The following is a 19666-nucleotide window of genomic DNA, read 5'->3' as shown; positions in this document are numbered from 1 at the left end:
AAAACAGTTCACAGGGAATGCATTGATAAATGATTGTCAGAATTTTGCACTTTTTTTTAGCAAGACCATTTTATAAGCAGGGGCTTGTTTATGGTACAAGGTTACTTTTTTCGAAGACACTGGACACTATTGGTAATTGTCCAAGACTAGTCTTCACGGTTGGTGTAATCTCAACATATGCATAAAATAACTAACCTGTGAAAATTTGAGCACTATCGATCATCGAAGTTGCGAGATAATAATGAAAGAAAAAACACCCTTGCAACAAAAAGTTGTGTGCTTTCAGATGCTTGATTTCGAGACCTCAAATTCTAAATCTGAGGCCTCAAAATCAACATTGTGGAAAATTACTTCTTTTTCTTACTTCAGGAGGAGCAGTTTCTCACAATGTTTGTTATATTATCAACCTCTCCCCATTACTTGTTACCAATAAAGGTTTTATGCTAATAATTATTTCGAGTAACTACCAATAGTGTCCACTGCCTTTAATGAGTCAAAAATAATCCCAAGGTTTCTATTAGGATTCATTTGGGTAGAGATACATGTACAACTCTAGCACTAGACACTATTGGTAATTACTCAAAATAATTGTTCGCAGTAAAACTTACTTGGTAACAAGCAACGAAAAGCTGTTGATAGTGTAAAACATTGTGAGAGACAGCTCCCACTGAAGTAATGTAGTTTTTGAGAAAGAGGTAATTTCTCAGTCAAATGTTAAAAGACTTCAGGCCTGAAGCCTTTTATTTGGGATCTGAAAGCACACAATTTGTTCAACAAGGGTGTTTTTCTGTCCTTATTCTCTTGCAACTTCAATCAATCAATCAATCAATTAATTAATCAAAAGAAATTTAAAAAGTACCAAAATAATTCTAAGGCGCTGATGAGACCAATTGAGTCAACATTCTCATATTTTATGCATATGCTTGAATACACTGTGTGAGAATACTAGTCTTTGACAATTACCAAAATGGGCCAGTGGCTTTAAATCCATTATTCAGTCCAATGAAACATATCATGCTAACGTTTCAACATCACTCATTATGTACTTTAAATTTGTTTATATACACAGATTTGTTTTGTTGTTTGCAATGTAGAATTTAACACACATATATAGGTATTTGTACATTCCCAAGTCAAAATAGTAACGTACAATGTATATTCACTTTCAATGCATTTTGTTTTATGTGTTAAAGGAACACGTTGCCTTGGATTGGTCGAGTTGGTCTATAAAAAGCGTTAGTAACCATTTGTTATAAAATGCATATGGTTGGAAAGATATAATAGATAAAAAAAAAATTCACAGGACTCTGGGGAAGTCCTGAGTGCTAACACACATGGGTGTATGGGTAAAAACCAAAATTAATAGGTTGGACAGATGTTGTAATACAAGTAGAATACAATGATTCACACAAATGTGCCTCGAAATTGCACAGTTGTCCTTTAACTTCGTTGTCTAACACGGTTGGCCATTTATGGGAGTCAATATTTTGACTCCCATAAATGGTCGACTGTGTTTGTTCGCACAGTAGATGGAAAACCACTCAATTTCGAGGCCCATTTGTGTGGATCATTGTATTCTACTTTTACAACATCTTTCCAACCATGCATTTTATAACAAACGATTACACACGCTTTTTATAGACCAACTCGTCCGATCCAAGGCAACGTGTTCCTTTAATATGTGACAGCAAAGAACACCTAGTGTAAAACAAATTTTGTTTATTTGAATTTTACAGAAGGGGGGGGGGGGTTGGAATGTTCGTGTTGAGCTTTAGGAAAAGAAGTATAATAACTTCCTAAGTTGGGACTTTCACCATGAAATGAAGTGTCACGTCGTGTGCTCATTTTGAACGGAATTGAATCAAGATGGCTTTTTATGTTTTTAAATATACTATCATTTCCTTGTACAAAATTAATAATGTTTATTCTGTATTGAAATACTTCAAAGGGCAATAGATTAATGAACTCTTTGACCAAAGGTCAATAGGTCAAAGGTCAATAGATTAATGACCTTGGTAAGCATTTTAAATTAGTAAGGTCGGTTTAGTTCAATACACAGAGTGGAAATAGTTCATGCGCAGACCTATAGCAACATTCACTGAAGAATATTTTTATTAGTGTGATCATTTGAGTATTTTGTATTAAAATCAGCAGTCGACCCTCGTTATTAAGAGTTTCTGCTTTATATAAAGAGTATATTCTTAAAGGTACGTTACAGAATTGGTAAGAAACAAAAATCGCGAAGATCACAGATTTACATAAAACTTACATGGTCTAATGATGATGATGAGAGAAAACGACCCTCGAAATACTTATGTCTGAAATTTCATATTTTATGAGAAATAAATAATCTTATTTCGCGTGTGGAGTTTATCGCTAAGGGAGCGTTTTATTCATTTTTGTTTTGGCATCAATGCAATGCAAAATGTGTATTCCATGAATTTTCTTTTTCCACTCTTGCCTATCTTGCGCGCTCTTCGATGTTCCAGTTAGAAGATACTTTTCATGATGATGTCATTTTCCCATCTCTTCCGAGGCCTACCCCGCCTTATTTTTCCAGTCACTGTTTCAAGTAGGGTGCATTTTGGGAGTCAGTTGTTTTTCATTCTCACTTTGTGGCCATTGGATCTCGTGGATGCGTGAAGTGATCAACTCTGGTGGGTTACCACCAGCTGACGCGGCTCTCCTCCACACCTCCTCATTTCGCACCTTGTCTTGCCAGGAGATGTTCAGGGTTGCACGCAGGCAGCGCATTTGGAAAGCTTCTAACCTCTTCTGGTCTGCCTTCCTGATGGTCCAGGCTGCTATTTTGTTAAGAGCTAATTTGGCTAGTCCCCGCGATCTTGTTATAACGAGAGTCGACTGTTTACATGTATTATATCCTTTGTACTTTTTAGTCAAGTTGTTCGTACAAAACATAAATTAATATATTTTTTTTTGCATGAGGCATTTTTGTTTCCCTCAAGAGAGTTCTATTGGTTCAATTTTGATATCGTTAGGTTGGTTTTGAAAGCGACTATTTTAAGGGTTTTTGCCTGGCAGTGAAGTTTCGTAACTCTCTGTTTAGGTTTTGGTTTCAGACAGGGTTTTGTTTTAGCCACTTGTTCATGACAGGTGTGCCTATTTTGTTAATGGAGAATGCTATTGATGTAAAACATTGTTATATAGTCAGTTGTGTTTATTAAAGGTAGGGTCATAGATTGGTTTTTTGTCATAGAAATAGAAGCTGGAGAACACTTAGTGCGACGTTGTGCATGGGATTTCTCTGTGAGACCACTTTTATCGATGCGTGTAGGCCCTTTGTTTTTAGGCCAAACAGTAGACGTCATGAACATTGACCAATTGAAAACACATAGAAACTGTCTTGAGCGTGTTCATGATGATCATTTTGCCATACACTTGTGCCACGTGTCCAAAAAGCCCTGTCCAAAAACGCTGACGGGGCGGTTGAGCTCAGCATTTTCCAGGTTCTATTTCAATGTTTTTTTGTAAACTAAATTCTATAGACCGATATTGCTGGGACGGTGGCAGGGTAGGTTTTGTACACAAAGACATGGAAAAAACATCGTCATATTAGCTTTTATGTGATTAAGATTAACACAATTTCCTGAAAAAAAATTCTACAAAATTATGTAGAGAACACTGACCATGAATATTTGCAACTAAATAGAAACTGAATCCTAAAAATGGTACTGACAATAGGCGAGAGTAAGTGTGATACCACATGGAAACTGTAAAGGTTTAACACTTTCAACAGCTGCAGTGCAAGTAAGTTTTTATGGCAAAAATAGAACATCAACCAATCCATGCCCCTACCTTTAAAGGCAGTGGACACTATTGGTAATTACTCAAAATAATTATTAGCATTAAACCTCACTTGGTAACGAGTAATGGGGAGAGGCTCCCTCTAAAGCAGTCTCAAAATCAAGCATCTGAAAGCACACAACTTCGTGTGACAAGGGTGTTTTTTCTTTCATTATTATCTCGCAACTTCGACAACCAATTGAGCTCAAATTTTCACAGGGTTGTTTTTTATGTATATGTTGAGATACAGAAGACTGATCTTTGACAATTACCAATAGTGTCCAGTGTCTTTAAAACAATTTTGAGATATTTAAGTTTTGTTAAATAAGTTTTTAGATGTATGAAATATTAACTACGAGACTCATTTTCATTGATCCCCTTCACATTATTATTATAGTTGTTCAAAATAAAGCTTAAGATTCCACTGATTTCATGACATTTCTGATTAAAGGGAACGCTTGTACCATAAAGAAATATTTGATCGACTTTGGCCTTTGTGAAAGGGGCACTTCAAAGCAATTCCAATACGTAAGACATTTGTAAATTAATTTTCTATTATTCCAGTTATCATTGTTTTGTAATGGGCTTTCCGCGATACGTTAAATTCTGTAATCACAGGACAATTAAGTTGTAATCACTGTAGCATTTCCTTTATTTGTATGTTTTAAAAGTTTTGTTATTTTATAAATGAAATATATATCTTTTTTGTTTTCAGAGAGCCAAGTTTGAATTCCTACATTTTTGGTTTGAAGTCCAAGTGTACAAATGCATGAGCCAATCAGATAAGTAAAAAACAAATATGTGATCGGGTCAGTGAGGTGACCAAGGGTCTCTCAATTAGAGACCATTAATACCCCCATTGAGTGACAAGTTTTCCATCATGGGTATAAGTATACCGAATTGGGATAGTTTGTTTGACAGTGACTGAAGGCAAAACCCAATCACTGCGCTCAAATGTACCCTGATTGGTAACCATTTATACCCTCATTCGGAAAAGTGGGTTCCATCAGGGTATAAGTATACCCATGGAGGAAGATAAACCTTAATTGGGATAATTTGTTTGACAGTGAATGAGTTCACTGCACTCAACAATACCCTGATTGGTAACCATTCTCATTTGGAAAAGTGGGTTTCATGAGGGTATAAGTACACGTATACCCCAATAAGGATAGTTTGTTTGACAGTGAATGAGGCAAAACCCATCACTACACCCAAATACACCCAGATTGGCAAACGGTACACCCATTGGCTGAACAGTGTTTCAAATCAGGGTACATTTCCCCCAAAACATAGAACTGTTTATTGCTCTCTAGGGTAAATTTTATAAGGGCACTGGACACCTTTTGGTGAATGTCAAAGACCAATATGCATAAAATAACAAACCTGTGAAAATTTTGACTCAATTGGTCATCAAAATTGCAAGAGTTTAATAAAAGAAAAAAACAACCTTGTTGCACAATGTGTGTGTGTTTTCAGATGCCTAATAAAAGGCTTCAGGCCTGAAGTCTTTTAATATTTGAGTGAGAAGCTACGTGGGAGCGTGTTCTCACAATGTTTTATAATATCAACAGCTCTCGTTACATTGCCCGTTACAAGTTTTTGTGCTAACAATTGTTTTGAGTAATTACCAAAGGTGTCCAGTGCCTTTAAGCATTCGTTTACAGAAGTTGCTTCCTTTCTTATTGACAAACATTTTTACGCCTCTTTCGCATTGGGAATTAATCAAACTATGGAATTGTTTATGTAAATAAATGCACATTTTAGTAAATAATTTGAATTATACACCTGTGTGATATTTATTGTAACTTCTTTTTAAAGCCACAGGGAGATGTCTTAATCTACTTTTCTTGCTAAGGAAGCATGTGGGGTTGAGCAGATAAGAGCACCGAACTCAAGCTCTGGTGTTTCTGATCAGCAGAGTGTGGGTTCGAGTCCCGGTCGTGACACTTGTATTGGTAATTGTCAAAGACATGTCTTCTCACTTGGCTGTATATCAACATATGCAAAAAATAACAAACCTGTGGAAAGGTGAGCTCGATTGGTTGTCGGAGTTGCGAGATAACTATGAAAGAAAAAAACACCCTTGTCACACGAAGTTGTGTGCTTTTAGATGCTTGATTTCAACTTGAGGTCTCGAAATAAAATTCGTGGAAAATTACTTTTTTCTCAAAAACTACGTCCTTTCAGAGGGAGCCGTTTCTCACAATGTTTTATACTATAAACCTCTCCCCATTACTCGTTACCAAGTGAGGTTTTATGCTGATAATTATTTTGAGTAATAACCAATAGTGTCCAGTGCCTTTAAGCAAGACACTTACTTACAACCATTATTGCTTCGCCCTTTGGATGGGACATAAAGCTGTGGGTCCCGTGTGTTGTGAACGCGCGTAAAAGAACCCAGTGCACTGTTTGGTAAGAGAAAGAGTCTGCCCTGGTGTTCCTGATTTGATTTGCAGCATATTGCACCACATCACCACAAACCATTACATGGTGCTATGTAAAGGAATAGGTCTTCATTATGTAGCGCCACATAGGACAATACTTACATTAAATGGGGACCTCACAGTGATATGCGCAATACAAGAATAGTTTAATACATAATGATGTAACTCAAAAGGGGTCAACAACTCCAACAAATTGTTCTGAATAGTATTTTTGATTTGAATTAATTGTGAAATTTTATTGCATCACTTAATTATCTGCACACAATGTAACTTGTACTTCTATTTTGCAATTATTGAATGCATGTGAAATGGAAAAAGCCAGGGGTGCGTTTTCCCGGTCAGAACCCAATACTGTTTTGATTGATGGCCAGTGATCAATTAACAGCAAGTTCAACCGAAATGGTTATTGGTTACGACCGCGATAAAGGCACCCTACATTGCACCGAGTGGTCTTATTCTTCAAAAAAGCACAAATAAATTCACTAATTGATTTTTAATACAAATTAATTTCTATTTGTTGCACACTGAATAAAAAATAGGCACGGATACTAAAAAAAGGAAATTCCTCCACCCTACACAAAGGACGGGAGAAATTGTTTTAGAAAAGCAGAAAGGCTTTGCTGCAAAGTTTCTCAATCATCCTACATGTATATTGATAATAGGACTCCTTTATCAATATAGGACTCCTATATTTATCAATAATAGGACTCCTATATGAAATTTTGGAGCGTCATGCATTACGACAGTAAATACATGGCAAAGTAAGGTATGTATGTTCCACCAATCAAACAACAAGGAACTACGTGTGGGGTATTCAAATGTAATTATTTCAATGATCAGAGTTTGTATAATTATTTTAACTACTTTAACAATCACAGTTACACAAATACACACGTATATTTAACAAGTATTTACATGCACTCATACCTAGGCACAATATTCATAGAACTGCTTAAGCACAAAATTAAGCTTACCAGAATAAGGTTACCAGCCAAACTACAATGTCACTCATTTGTACAATTTAGGACTGGTATCCTGCTCATTTCTGCTTAGCAGCTCTATGAAACTGGGCCCTGGTGCTTTTTATTTTCAATTCTTCATAATGAAGGAAAGCTGCTGCAGAAAAATAGTTTTTTTCTTAAACTTTAAAAGCACTTGCAAGTTGCATACCACTAAACAAAATGTTGCATTACTGTAGAGACAACCAGGGCCCAATTTCATAGAGCTGCTAAGCACAAAAATTGGCTTAGAATGAAATTTCTTTCTTGATAAAAACAGGATTACCAACCAAATTTCCATTTGTTGCATATTGCTTGTTACTGGTGTTCAGCTGTTGCTTGCTTATCGTGAAAATCACATGAAAATGTGGTTGGTAATCCAGTTTTTATCAAGGCAAAAATTTCATGCTAAGCAATTTTTTTGTGCTTAGCAGCTCTATAAAATTGGGCCCTGGTTGACATCCCAAACACATTTCTGACACCATACACCGGTTCTCTGAGGGATCATTCTTACAGATACCGTTCACCAGAACAGGGGTCTACCAACAGCATTAGGATATGGTACAATCTCCCTGAAGGCCTAGTCAACTGCGCATCTCTTGCTAGTTTTAAAGGAACACGTTGCCTTGGATCGGACGAGTTGGTCTATAAAAAGCGTTTGAACCCGTTCGTTATGAAATGCATATGGTTAGAAAGATGTTTTAAAAGTAGAATGTAACGATCCACACAAGTATCACTCAAAATTGCACGGTTTTCCTTTTACGTCGCGAACTACCACGGTCGGCCATTTATGGGAGTCAAAATTTTGACTCCCATAAATAGCCGACCGTGTTAGTAGACAAAGTGAAAAGAAAACCACGCAATTTCGAGGCATATTTGTGTAGATCATTGTATTCTACTTTTACAACATCTTTCTACCCATATGCATTTTATAACAAACGGTTACAGAACGCTTTTCAAAGACCAAATCGACCGATCCAAGGCAACGTGTTCCTTTAAGCAGGATGGACAGTCAGTCCAGCTCCGCTATTAGCCACACTCGATGTTTACTGGTCACCCACCTGCACTGTATTTATCCACACCCTCCCACGCACACAACAACCACAGTACATAAAACACCAAATGGTGGACTGTACTCTTATGGAAGAAGAAGAAGAAGACATCTTAAGTTGTTCTTTCCTTTGAAACTGTCTTAAAGAAACTCCCATAGACTTTGTACACAAATTTCCTTATGAAGCACCAAGTCTTTTAGAATTCACCTATGGAGAGATTTTGTTTTCCCCTTTTTTGTTTTGTTTTGGGTATCCAAGAAGGTAGTGAATATGAAGTTTTAAAGTCATGTACTGCTTGAAAGCGGCACGGAAAGTGATAAGATTTCCGACCGCACCTTGGATAACTTTTGTTTTGATTATTTTTACGTGTTACAAGCTTGATCTACTTGAAATTACCTTTGCACAGTTGCTTTAGTGTCCTTTACCACATTTTAATTTGGTTGAAACCTTAATACAGATCAACTACACTTAACAAACACCTGTAAGTCTATTGTGAAAGTATGTACGGGCGCCGTTACAGTGTACATTACTACATTGTGCGTGAAAAGCATTGTACATTAAATACCCTTTGTACACACATAGAACAACTACAGGTTGGGTGTAGCACATGTGCCTTGTTATGGACGGCACTTCCGACCTTTGGAGATGGAGAACTAGCTTTTCTTACGGGGACCATGTGTTATTGATTGTACTATCGAAATATTGAGATCGTGCACTATCTGCGGCTGTTTGAAGCATTTTAGGGACTGTTAGGACACTAGGTGGCAGCAGACTTGGCTAGGTAAATCCATTATCCATGACAATGTGTGCATAATCAGAACTACTTAAGCAATAGAAATTTACCAGGTAAGTCTGCTGCGCATGCCAGCGAGCATTCCAAAGTCTCCCATCGATGAGTAAAAATTTCAACTTGGCAAACTTCTCTGGTGGTTTTGGGCGGTTTGAGGAGTAACAGGCAGGGCGGTTTGGGGAGTAACAGGCAGGGCGGTTAGGGGCAGTTTGAGATCTAAAGGGTTAAATTCTCCAAAATCTCTAACAAGCTTTTGAAACTATTAAAATTGCTTCAAGGTCTAGCAACTACTATTTTGTAGTTTCTGCATGACTGCGTCAAGTTTCATTGCAACGGATCTGTCGCCTTCCACCTGTAGTCTCCCTGTCATAAATGCCATGTAGGGTCGGACTTCCCCAGTGAACATGGCATGCAGGTCAGAGGTCGCCATGGTGAGAGTAACATCCGGTGGAAGTAAGGGCTCACCAGTACCGGCATCACCAAACCCTGAAGGTATAAACAAAACAATTCTCCTAAATCTCTTGTTCCAAAGGTGAATATTTATTTTAATGCTTTACATGGCGTGGAAAATAAGAAGTAACTATAACTTTTGGGTACAACCAAATGTGCATCACTCCATCTCTGCATTCTCCTGACGACGAGCAGAGTTAAATGCTCGAAACTTTGAAACTACATTAGCTCTTTGAAGGGCCTTGTGTACAAATTATACGGGCAACTTGGATGCAACCACTCGCAGTGCATGCTACACGACCACATTGGTAGCACCAAATTAAATTTTTCAAACAATGTCTTTTGATCCCCAAAAGAATGGATTCTCTTCTTGGAGATTGCCTGGAACTTGTTGCCTGTAAATTGCCTCGAGTCAAATAACCTCTAGAGCTAACACTCGTCCAAAAAAATTGACTCATGTTTGTACTCACAACATTTCTATTTACATAATATTGTTGTCTCATTATCAACTCACCACTCTTTAAATCCAGGAAAAACGTCCCTCCGTCCTCCCCCGTGACGACGAATTTGTACACAGCTCCAACTTCATCGACGAGGGACTTGGTGAGAAGTGGTCTGACTGATGAGATAAGCTCCCTGGGGCTTGTCGTAGGAGGCTTTGAGGACGGAACATGTGTGGCGTGGTGTGGCAGAGATGGGGCTAGAAGAGTTGGGGCAATTTGGGATACAGGTCCTGTCCCCAGGAGGTTGGTCATAGCTAAGGTAAAGAGAGAGAGGTCAAATATTTAAATCTTAAATACATTCTTGGACAAGTTGAACCAAAGCATTACTCTGTCATAAGGATTAGTTCACAAAGTAGCTGGAGTCGTGCGTTAACTTTTATTCACTGGAAACTATTAGTAGTTACTCAAAATAATTGTTAGCATAAAAACCTACTTGTTGACGAGCAAAGGAGAGCTGTTGATAGTGTTAAACACCGTGAGAAATGGCTCCGTCTGAAGTAATGTAGTTTTAGAGAAAGAGGTAATTTCTCACTTGAATATTAAAAGACTTCAGGGCTGAGAAGCTTTTTAAGGCATCTGAAAGCTCGCAAATTTGTGCAACCAGGGTCCAATTGAGTCCGAATCGTCACAGGTTGGTTATTTTATGCATATGTTGGGATACACCAAGTAAGACGACTGGTCTTTGACAATAACCAAATGTGTCAAGAGCCTTTAAAGATTGAGTCTACTTACGTGAAGTTTGACCCGACACAAGTTGACTGAAGATACTGCCGAGTTTGTCAATGCTGACTCCAGCCACTGCCTCCTGGACAACAGTCACTTGAGATCTACAAAGAGAAAACAAAATAGCGCCTAAGAAATGCTTCTTGCTTTAAGAAGTAAGTAGGATTTGAAACTTTGCATGGTGGACATACGATATAGAAAGATTTGCGGTAACACCATGTAATGACTATCTCTAATGAGTTGGGGTGGTTCTGAAAAGAACCGTTGGTTTCAACTCTTCTGGACAAACATAACTAATCGCTGATGACGGCAATTTGTTTTCAAAGCTTTTATGAACAATTTTTGTCAAAAATTGTACAAAAACAAAAGCTGTTTTGTTTGCTGCGCGAAACAGCTTTTATACCACAGTCACTTGTGAAGTTGAAACTTTCACATGTGACTTTTATTGTAACATTGTTTATAATTTTGCTTATAATACATAAGCATCACGGTGACAAAACCAATCTATGACCCTGCCGCTAAGTTTGTTTGTCTTCAATGCTTATTATGAGGGGAAAAGAAAAAGAAAAAAGTTTCACTTACAGTTCCACTCTGCTAACCTCAACGCCCCATTTATTGGTCGTTTCGTTCATCTCGTTCTGCATGAGCTCATGAATGTACGCCTTCTCATTCTCAATCACCTTCAACGATCGTGAACTGAGTATGCCCAGTAGGATAGTCTGCGCGAGCATGCGCGTAGAGTGGTTCAGATCCTGGACGCTTGCAATAGACAGAGCGACGTCGGTGGTCCGGGAGTAGATGGTGGCGCCAACAGAAATAGCTGCACCATCAGCTGTGATAAGCTACAACACATGAAAAAGGAGTTTATAGATGTTCAATGGGGGACTTTCTGGGACGATAGAGGGCAGCAGACTTACCGGGTAAATCCATTGTTCTCAGAATTATGCGCATGTTCAGAACTACGTAAACAATGGAAATTTACCCGGTATGTCTGCTGCCGCCTAGCGTTGGAAAGTCTCCTATTGGCATCAGGGACAGGGAGAAAGATTTTGGTTTTACCCATACACCATGTATTGACCCCTTGCACATGCGTCACACGCGGCGACTGATGCCACGCTCACCATGTTGGTGGGCAGTTAGGTTTAGGTGTATTAACGCCCCGTCGCCTAAAAGGCGCACTTCACTGCATAACGCACAGCATAGAGTTGTATGGCACAGTGAAATTGCCTACCAGTACATGGCGCATTCAAGCTTTTTTTGATGATGACGTCAGGTAAATTGGGTCAATACAGCGATGTGGGTTAGCGTACATTATATACTCATCACTTTCAAGACAAAGTTAAATAACAATAATAACAATATGTAACCCGCTACTTTTTAAGATCTTTTGTACTTTTTAAGATCTATATTTGCATGATTAACCTTTAGAACACTTATAGTTAGGCATAAAGCTATGAATACAACAATTGTGTGATCATACTTATGTCTTATTTGTATAATTTTGTGCGAAATGGTAGTTTAAAACATCACTTCACTTGTAATTCGTTTTTCAGAAAAATATTATATATTGGCTAATTTCAAACGGAAGTAACTCAGCAACGCGATACACCCCAAAGCTTAGACATGTACCAAATTACTGCTGCTGGTGTGTTCTTTCCAGCCATGCATATAACTCAATCCTTGAAATTGTCAACATCCGACTCATTTTCACGTGGCAGGTCACATTCTTGGTTTTTATATACATGTAGCACTTTATATACCATGTCTCAAAGCGCTTCCAACATTATTACCCCTGACCACTAGCTCATTTAATTCCTTAAACCATCTCAGCTCTCTGGGGAGTATACAACTTGTGCCGCCAAATATGTAGCGCACTAAGCTAAACCAACCACAAGAACCAACCACAAGAACCATCTCTGCCCTCACAGGTACCCATTTACTCCTGGGTGGAGAGAAGCAATCATAGTAAAGTGTCTTGCTCAGGGACACAAGTGTCACAATCGAGATTCGAACCAACACTCTGCTGAACAGAAACACCAGAGCTCGAGTTAAATGCAAGCCTTGAAACAACCCACGGCACCCAAAGCAATTGCTGTGGTGCCCTGTGCAAGGTTCCTTCATACAAATTTACAGTTTCCTCGTACAGATGCATGCCCCCTTTTTTTTACCAGGGGGAAATTGCTGAGCCCCTTGAAGAGCAAAGTTAAAGGCTTATAAACACTTCATTGAATTGAATTGTGTTGAATTTAAAACTCTTTTTGCGTCCTTCATACATACCTGCTGTGGAGGCACATTGAAAGCTCTCGTTCTCATGTCAACCCGACGCCATTTATCAATGAACGGTAAAACCAACACGATACCTGCATTAGACAGAGCACAAATAAATTTGAAAAACAACATCATGATATTTCAATGGCATCTCATGGCCAAGCGGTCTACCTTGGCCACATGGCTCTGCTTTACGTAAGCACAGAATTGGCGCTTACGGAAGCAGGGAGTTCTGTGCTTACGTCAAGCATATTTCATGGAAATTTCGGCTTGTACACGTGCATTTTCCACCACACTTGGCATTCTGCAGAAATTTGACGCTTGCACGTAAGCGGAGAATGGTGATTGTAAGCGCAGAATTCGGCGGTAAGAGCCATGAAATTGGGCCCTGATCTCATGCTTGTTGTGTTGTGATTCAGCACTTAACAACACTCTGCTAGGGTCGAATCGTCAGGCAATTAATCATGTTTTGCATTTATACCATAGGTCCTTTTGGTAAGTATTTTGCAACAGCTACGTCTACTTTCTCATAATTGTTTTTTTAAATAGTGGGGAAAGCAAGTTGATAGTGGGGGGAGGGGGGGGGGCTAATTACCTGGACCTTTTGGTGGCTGAAGTCGTCCCAGTCGGAAGACGACTAACCTCTCAAACTGCTGAAGCCTCTGAAAGCCAAATTTATACAAATTTTAAAGTCTTGTTAAAAGTCAAGAAAAATTTGCTGTTGTCTTTGACCAGTTATCATTATCAAGCATAATAATTATACCTTTGAAAGAAGAAACGATTTATTGTTTAAATCTGGGCTACTTAACCTTTCTGGGGTAAAGAAAAACACATTGTCTACAAACCCGATGGTCTACTTTACAAAAAAGCTTAAGCGCAAGACCTGTAAAAAAACACAAAGCTCATCGAAAATTTATGACTTTAATCCTATGTTAAGACAACGTGTTTTAAACATTAAGTTCCCTGCCCCCCCCCCCCCGAGTCAAGTAATACAGTATGACCACACGGGTCATGATTTAATCAAGAAATCTCACCAAGGGAAAAAGAGAGAAAGAATGAATTACATGTACCCTCCCTCCAATCTCAGGTTCCCACTAAAAAATGCATAATATTGAAAATTGACTATGCTTCTGCTTTATACGCGAACATATCCTCCCAAAATGTCCCATGAGAGAGCCATCTCATTTCGTTAAAATCCCCGCGGGGAAAAACACACAGAATTTGATCCATTTTAATTATTTGCAACGACGCCCGGAGATCACAGGAGCTGGGTTCACCCCTCCTCTGATAAATCTCTAGAGATTTAGGTAAAGGTACATGTATAAGGTCCTCGATACGTATTCTCTGGACAATTTTCGTTATTGCCGTGGTAACCATTAAAGGGAACATCACATCATTGATAAAACTATGACCTTATCCAAGCTGACTCTTTTCGGATTTCCAAGAGACCTATAAAGCCATTGGACACTTTCGGTAAACAGTATTGTCCATGTCCCACACTTCGTGTATCACAACTTATATATAAAATAACAATCCTGTGGAAATTTAGGCTCAATCGGACATCAGAGTCGGGAGAAAATAACGGGCAAACCCACTCCTGTTTTCGCGCGTTTCGCCGTGTCATGACATGTGTTTATAACAAATCCGTAATTCTCGCTAACAAGAATTTATATATTGTTTTACCGTTTTCTCAAAAAGTAAAGCATTTCATGGACTAATATTTCAAGAGAAGTCTTTCACCATTACCTTCTGTAAACCCTGTAAATTATTTGTAAATCTGTGAACTTTTTTTTTTTTTCTGTACCGAAAGGGTCCAATGGCTTTAAAGACGAATTTGTTTGAAATTTGATTTCTGTCACTATTGCTCTATTTATTTCATATCATTGTTTTAAGTTTGGTGTTGTGCATAGAGGCTCCTGCATTTTACAGTGCTATATAAATGTCATGTACTATTATTATTATTTTTATTATTTATATCATTATTATCCAGATAGCTTTGAAGCTTAAAAGGTATTATACAGTATTGATAGAGCTGCCAAAAAAAGTCACAGTGATCATGTTTCGGTTGATCAGCCATAAAATAACAAACAGGTTCCCTGCTTAGGCACAATCTCAGCATGTTGCATTCTTTTCAGGGGGAAATATTTTACAGAATTAGTATGAACTTTACATTATCATGTGCTTTTTGACTAAAATTTAACAATATTTTTTATCCCAACCACGTTTGTGTAAATATCTTTGAGAAACATATATGAACGTTGCTGGTGTAATCAATTAGTATTGATGACAAAATTGTTTCAAACACATCAAGCCCCAAAAGTAGTGAGGCATATCTGAACAACCAGCGACAATGTTACCAGCTCTAACTAATAACAAGACCCTTTAAAAAATACTCCTTTTTAAAAGTTTAAACATACTGCGACATCCTAAAAAGACTTGTAGCACTAGGCATTAAACAATCTCCCCTTGGCTTCTGCAGAAATTCTTTATTTTTCTTGAAGTTCAAATTTAATTTCTTCAAGTTGGTCGATAATTTAATTAAAAAACTTTCTGGGTGGCCTGGGCCATCCCCTTCAGGTTTTAAACGTGTATGTTCAGTGTGTAAGCCCAAAGGGTTTTTAGCAGATGTTTCATTGAATGACGATAGTTTTGCCCAGAAACGGTGAAACCAGTGTGATAACAAATTGAATTACTTGTTATTATAATGCCAAACAAACACAAATTGTTTGTACATGGAGAGGGGCACACAGGCAACAACGTTGATTGCCCCCATGCCCCTGGTCATTGCCTTGGTGCCCTTGAAATGCTCCAGTAGAAATTTACAATTTTCTCTTAGGGTGCCCTTTACCAAGGAGTGGACCCAAACGGAAAGACATAGTGTAAGTTTGTATAATGTTTGGGCTTGGAACACTAATCTTTTTTTAAAGTGTGTCAGAACGTGTTACCACAACCAGTTTGAACAGTGATTTAGGGCCAGTAAGAGCTATTTATGATTATAGATTAAAAATTAGATATGGAACAAACTTACCTTGACAGCGACAAAGCATGTGATTGGGAAGGTTAAGAACACAAAAAAACAACTGAGAGCAACGACAACGGATGAGCAGATACGAGTGAAGATTGGTGGATCGTATGCTGAAATAGAACCACAAAAGTTTCAACATATTAGCTTCATAATGTACAAATGTACTGCAGTTATAAATAATTGAACGGGCCTGATATTTCACGGAGGCAACGAAGGCGATTGCCCTAATGCGCTTGAAATGCTCCAATAAAAATGAAAATGAAAATGCCTTGGTGCCCTTGCCCTTTAAATAGTGAAGCATACAGGCCTGATGGTAATAATTTTCTTGGTGTCAACTAAAAAGGATTTGGGTACCTTTTCAAAATGTCCATAGATTTACATTAAACTTACAGGGTTTGAAGAAAATGATAGTGGAAAGCTTCCCTTCAAATATTACTTACCGAGGTGCTGTAGTTTTTGAGAAATTAGTAAAACAATGTCATGAAAATACGTTTGTAAATGATTAAAATAATTTTCGTCTCATGAGACGAAAATTCTTTTCATGACATTGTTTTACTCATTTCCCAAAAACTACAGCACCTCAGCACGTAATATTTTCAGGGAAGCTTTCTACTATCATTATCTTCAAACTGTGTAAGTTTAGTGTAAATCTGTGGACATTATGTTTTTTGTCCTACAAAAGTTACATAGACCCTTTAAACAGAATTTTACCAACAGAGCTATGTGTTAGAGAATGGTAAAGTGCTAGCATGTTTAATTCAAAGGTCGCAGGTTCAAGGCTGGGGTTGTAGCTAGACCAATTTAAGTGGTGGGCAATAAATCAAATTTTGTTGTAAGTCTACCGAGGGCAAGGGGATCAACATATCTATTCATGTTTAATTATGAGCCATTATTTATGAATGGCCTTTCGATTGTGTTCTTTCTCTGTGACATTTTGTACTCCTTATCATTAGCTGTGTCTCAGATCAATGCCAAATAGACAATATTTGAAATCTGCGGTGGGCGGCATAAAGTATTTTGCTCCGAGTGCCGGGCAAAAACTCTGAGTCCTGGGCAGGCCTGCCAGCACCGCCCACCGTGGCTACAACACTGTTCAAGTCCCATTCTGTCAAATTATTGTGCAACCCATTTTTTTTCCTATTCATCACCAACTTAGTTTCCCTGTGTGGTTAACTTTATTTTTTTTGGCTATTACTTCTTAGGCCAACTCGTATTTTATTTTAGTACATTTTGGTGGAACTTAACGCTAATCCACTTACATCTCTCTTCCGCCACATACGGTGGGACAGCCTTGCTGTACGTAAACACCGACTCAAAATTAAACGGGGAACTGAAATCAATGGCGACCTGGTCATGTGACATTGAAACCCAGTCGGCCCTTGGCAGGCGACTATACTTGACTGACGACTTCATCTTCACAATGGATTGCGACAAAACTGTTGATGTTTCGGTCGCTCTAAATTCCAAAATGAGTACACCACCTTTAAATTTCACTTAGTCAATCAATTAGCTCGGTCGAGTGTGAAGATAAACGTCAATTTATGACTCTGACTTGCGATCGGGTTCTTTCAGAAAACAGTCCGGTGAATGGTTGTCCCCTCTTCCATCATTTCTCGTTCTGAAAAAGAGTCCCCTTCCTGGTTTCAGAAAACGTCAAATCAACAGCAAATAATTTGTAACATCAGTGAGGTAAATATTAGTACTGCTAAATATCATCTGCTGATCACACTCTGAGAATCATCACTCTGGAAGTATTAGAAGACACCAAGCAAGCTACAGCAACGCACTCGGACCACATCTCATCTGATTGCGTCGATATTGAATTCACCACAGAGGCACTGTTTCCTGTGCTGATGAAAGCCTGATTACACCCTGTATTGCAAGTCGTTCCGTCCGTCTCCTTTAAAGTCTTTGCAACTAATCAAATTAATCCATCCCACAGTCGGAGAAGTGACAATTATCTCACGCGAGGCTGAAGACGAATGTTTGTTGATGAAAAAAAGCCTCTGAACCGCTGACAGCGTAATCACGTAGGTTTTTCCAATCAGTCAAACTGTATGATTGTGAGGGAACATTTGTGATGGTTGGTTGACAGCATGACAGACTGTATGTTTAGAAAGCCACTCCAAGCGTTTTTATACGGTAGGGCCTTTACATTTCTGAAGGTTCCGAAGATAAACACCACCTAGAAGAGTAGAATGAAATAAAAAATCACAGGTTAGTGTGAAACTGTAACACATGAACGTACTACAAACTAAACCTTATAATTTGTTAAATAAAAGTAGGATCATAGATTGACAACTACTCCACAAATTAATGACCATACATGTACCAACTGTTTGATGAGAAGCAACCTATAGCTAGTTTTGAGTATACTAGTTTGAGAAAGGACTCATTTAACATAGGCCTTAAATATCGTAATCGCTATAGTATTAATGGCGACTAAGAATAAATAGGACCCATGTTAAAGGAGAGGAATATTAGCAGCACAAGTTGGGCTACGGTTCAGAGATTGGGTTGCATCCGCTGTCACTTCCCATCCCTTAAAAACTTGAATGAATTCAACATTCTTCTAAAAATACAGCAATAGATTTTGCTGTTTTCGAAGCAAGAAGTAGACACTGTAATATTCAGCTGAATATTCACATTTGACTTTGCAGCATTACCACAACCTGATTTATTGACAAAAAACAATCATAGGAAACAAAATTACGATGACCCTACAATAGTACATTAAAATAAAGATTTTAACAAGAAAGTATGATTATGAAGAAGAGAAAAAAAAGGAAAACATTGTATTGTAGATGTGTTGTTCTGCGGCAACCAGGATACATGCAAAAGTCTGTCTGTCGGTTTTTTGTGGTCTTGTTTTCATAATTATTGTGTTATTAATTTTTTCCTGTATTAGGCCTATTGCATGTTTATTGTATGTAGCCATGCAACCTAGCTGCGCCACAGCAAAAAGTCAAGAAAACAAATGACCAAGCAAGGCTCACAGAATGGCAAATGGCAACCAAGGAAAGGCATTACTTATTAGAAAGGGATAGACAGAATACATGTACAACAAAAGGAGATTGAGAGATCATGCCATGGAGAGATGAAGTCACCAAATATCTTCCAAACAGCAGAAATAAAATAAAGAAATGTCATAATAGATGTTAAATTTGCATCGGGGATAAAGAATATTAATTCCCCCCCCCCCCCCCCCAATACACCGAAATGTCAACAAAACAAATGCGTGACAGGGCAGACATGACAGAATTGATTCGATCATCCAAATTGAACGATAGCCTGACGATGATGATGATATAATCCTGGGCTTCAATTCAATCATCCAGCAGGGAAGACCATCGCTTACCTTGTTTTACGATGAAAGTCCGCATCTGAATTTCGGAGGAATGAAAAAGACAAGAACTGTTCCCCTTTTTTCCACGCACGATCAACAAACATACATGACCGTGTTTTTGCCTTTCACTAATTTGAAGGGGCGCCCTCTGTTGATCAAATAATAATTGTTGTCGTATTGATTTAACCTTTAAACTTCGAACCAAGACATGACGTCAGAATATTTGTTTAATGTGATTGGTCTAATTTCTGACACACCTCCGA

General features: G+C 38.2%; 1 protein-coding gene across 1 annotated transcript; it reads right to left on the bottom strand.

Annotated features, from left to right (window-relative positions):
• Positions 1–8174: 8174 nt before the first annotated feature.
• Positions 8175–19496, bottom strand: LOC117303923 (stomatin-like protein 1). Its single transcript, XM_033788384.1, has 9 exons — positions 19416–19496; positions 17317–18242; positions 16061–16167; positions 13628–13694; positions 13042–13124; positions 11347–11606; positions 10774–10868; positions 10053–10295; positions 8175–9574 (listed from the first exon to the last, which is right to left on the bottom strand). Exons 2-9 carry the CDS (start codon positions 17468–17470, stop codon positions 9369–9371), a joined length of 1215 nt encoding a protein of 404 aa, XP_033644275.1. The 5' UTR covers positions 17471–18242; positions 19416–19496; the 3' UTR covers positions 8175–9368.
• Between the last annotated feature and the right edge of the window lie 170 nt (positions 19497–19666).

This window comes from Asterias rubens, chromosome 20 (genome assembly GCF_902459465.1).
Source record: "Asterias rubens chromosome 20, eAstRub1.3, whole genome shotgun sequence".
NCBI classification, from domain to species: domain Eukaryota; kingdom Metazoa; phylum Echinodermata; class Asteroidea; order Forcipulatida; family Asteriidae; genus Asterias; species Asterias rubens.
The sequence above is the reverse complement of the archived record's forward strand: the minus strand, read 5'-3'. Positions and strand labels throughout refer to the sequence as shown.

What these genes read in the sequence shown, in the direction of transcription:
- LOC117303923 (XM_033788384.1), bottom strand. Translation starts at nt 17,470, where the DNA reads ATGAAGTCGTCAGTCAAGTATAGTCGCCTGCCAAGGGCCGACTGGGTT. An exon ending in TCAGCCACCAAAAGGTCCAG is followed by an intron (nt 13,125 to 13,627) that starts GTAATTAGCCCC and finishes TGTCTAATGCAG; the next exon opens with GTATCGTGTTGGTTTTACCG. An exon ending in TCAATGTGCCTCCACAGCAG is followed by an intron (nt 11,607 to 13,041) that starts GTATGTATGAAG and finishes CATGTGTTGTAG; the next exon opens with CTTATCACAGCTGATGGTGC.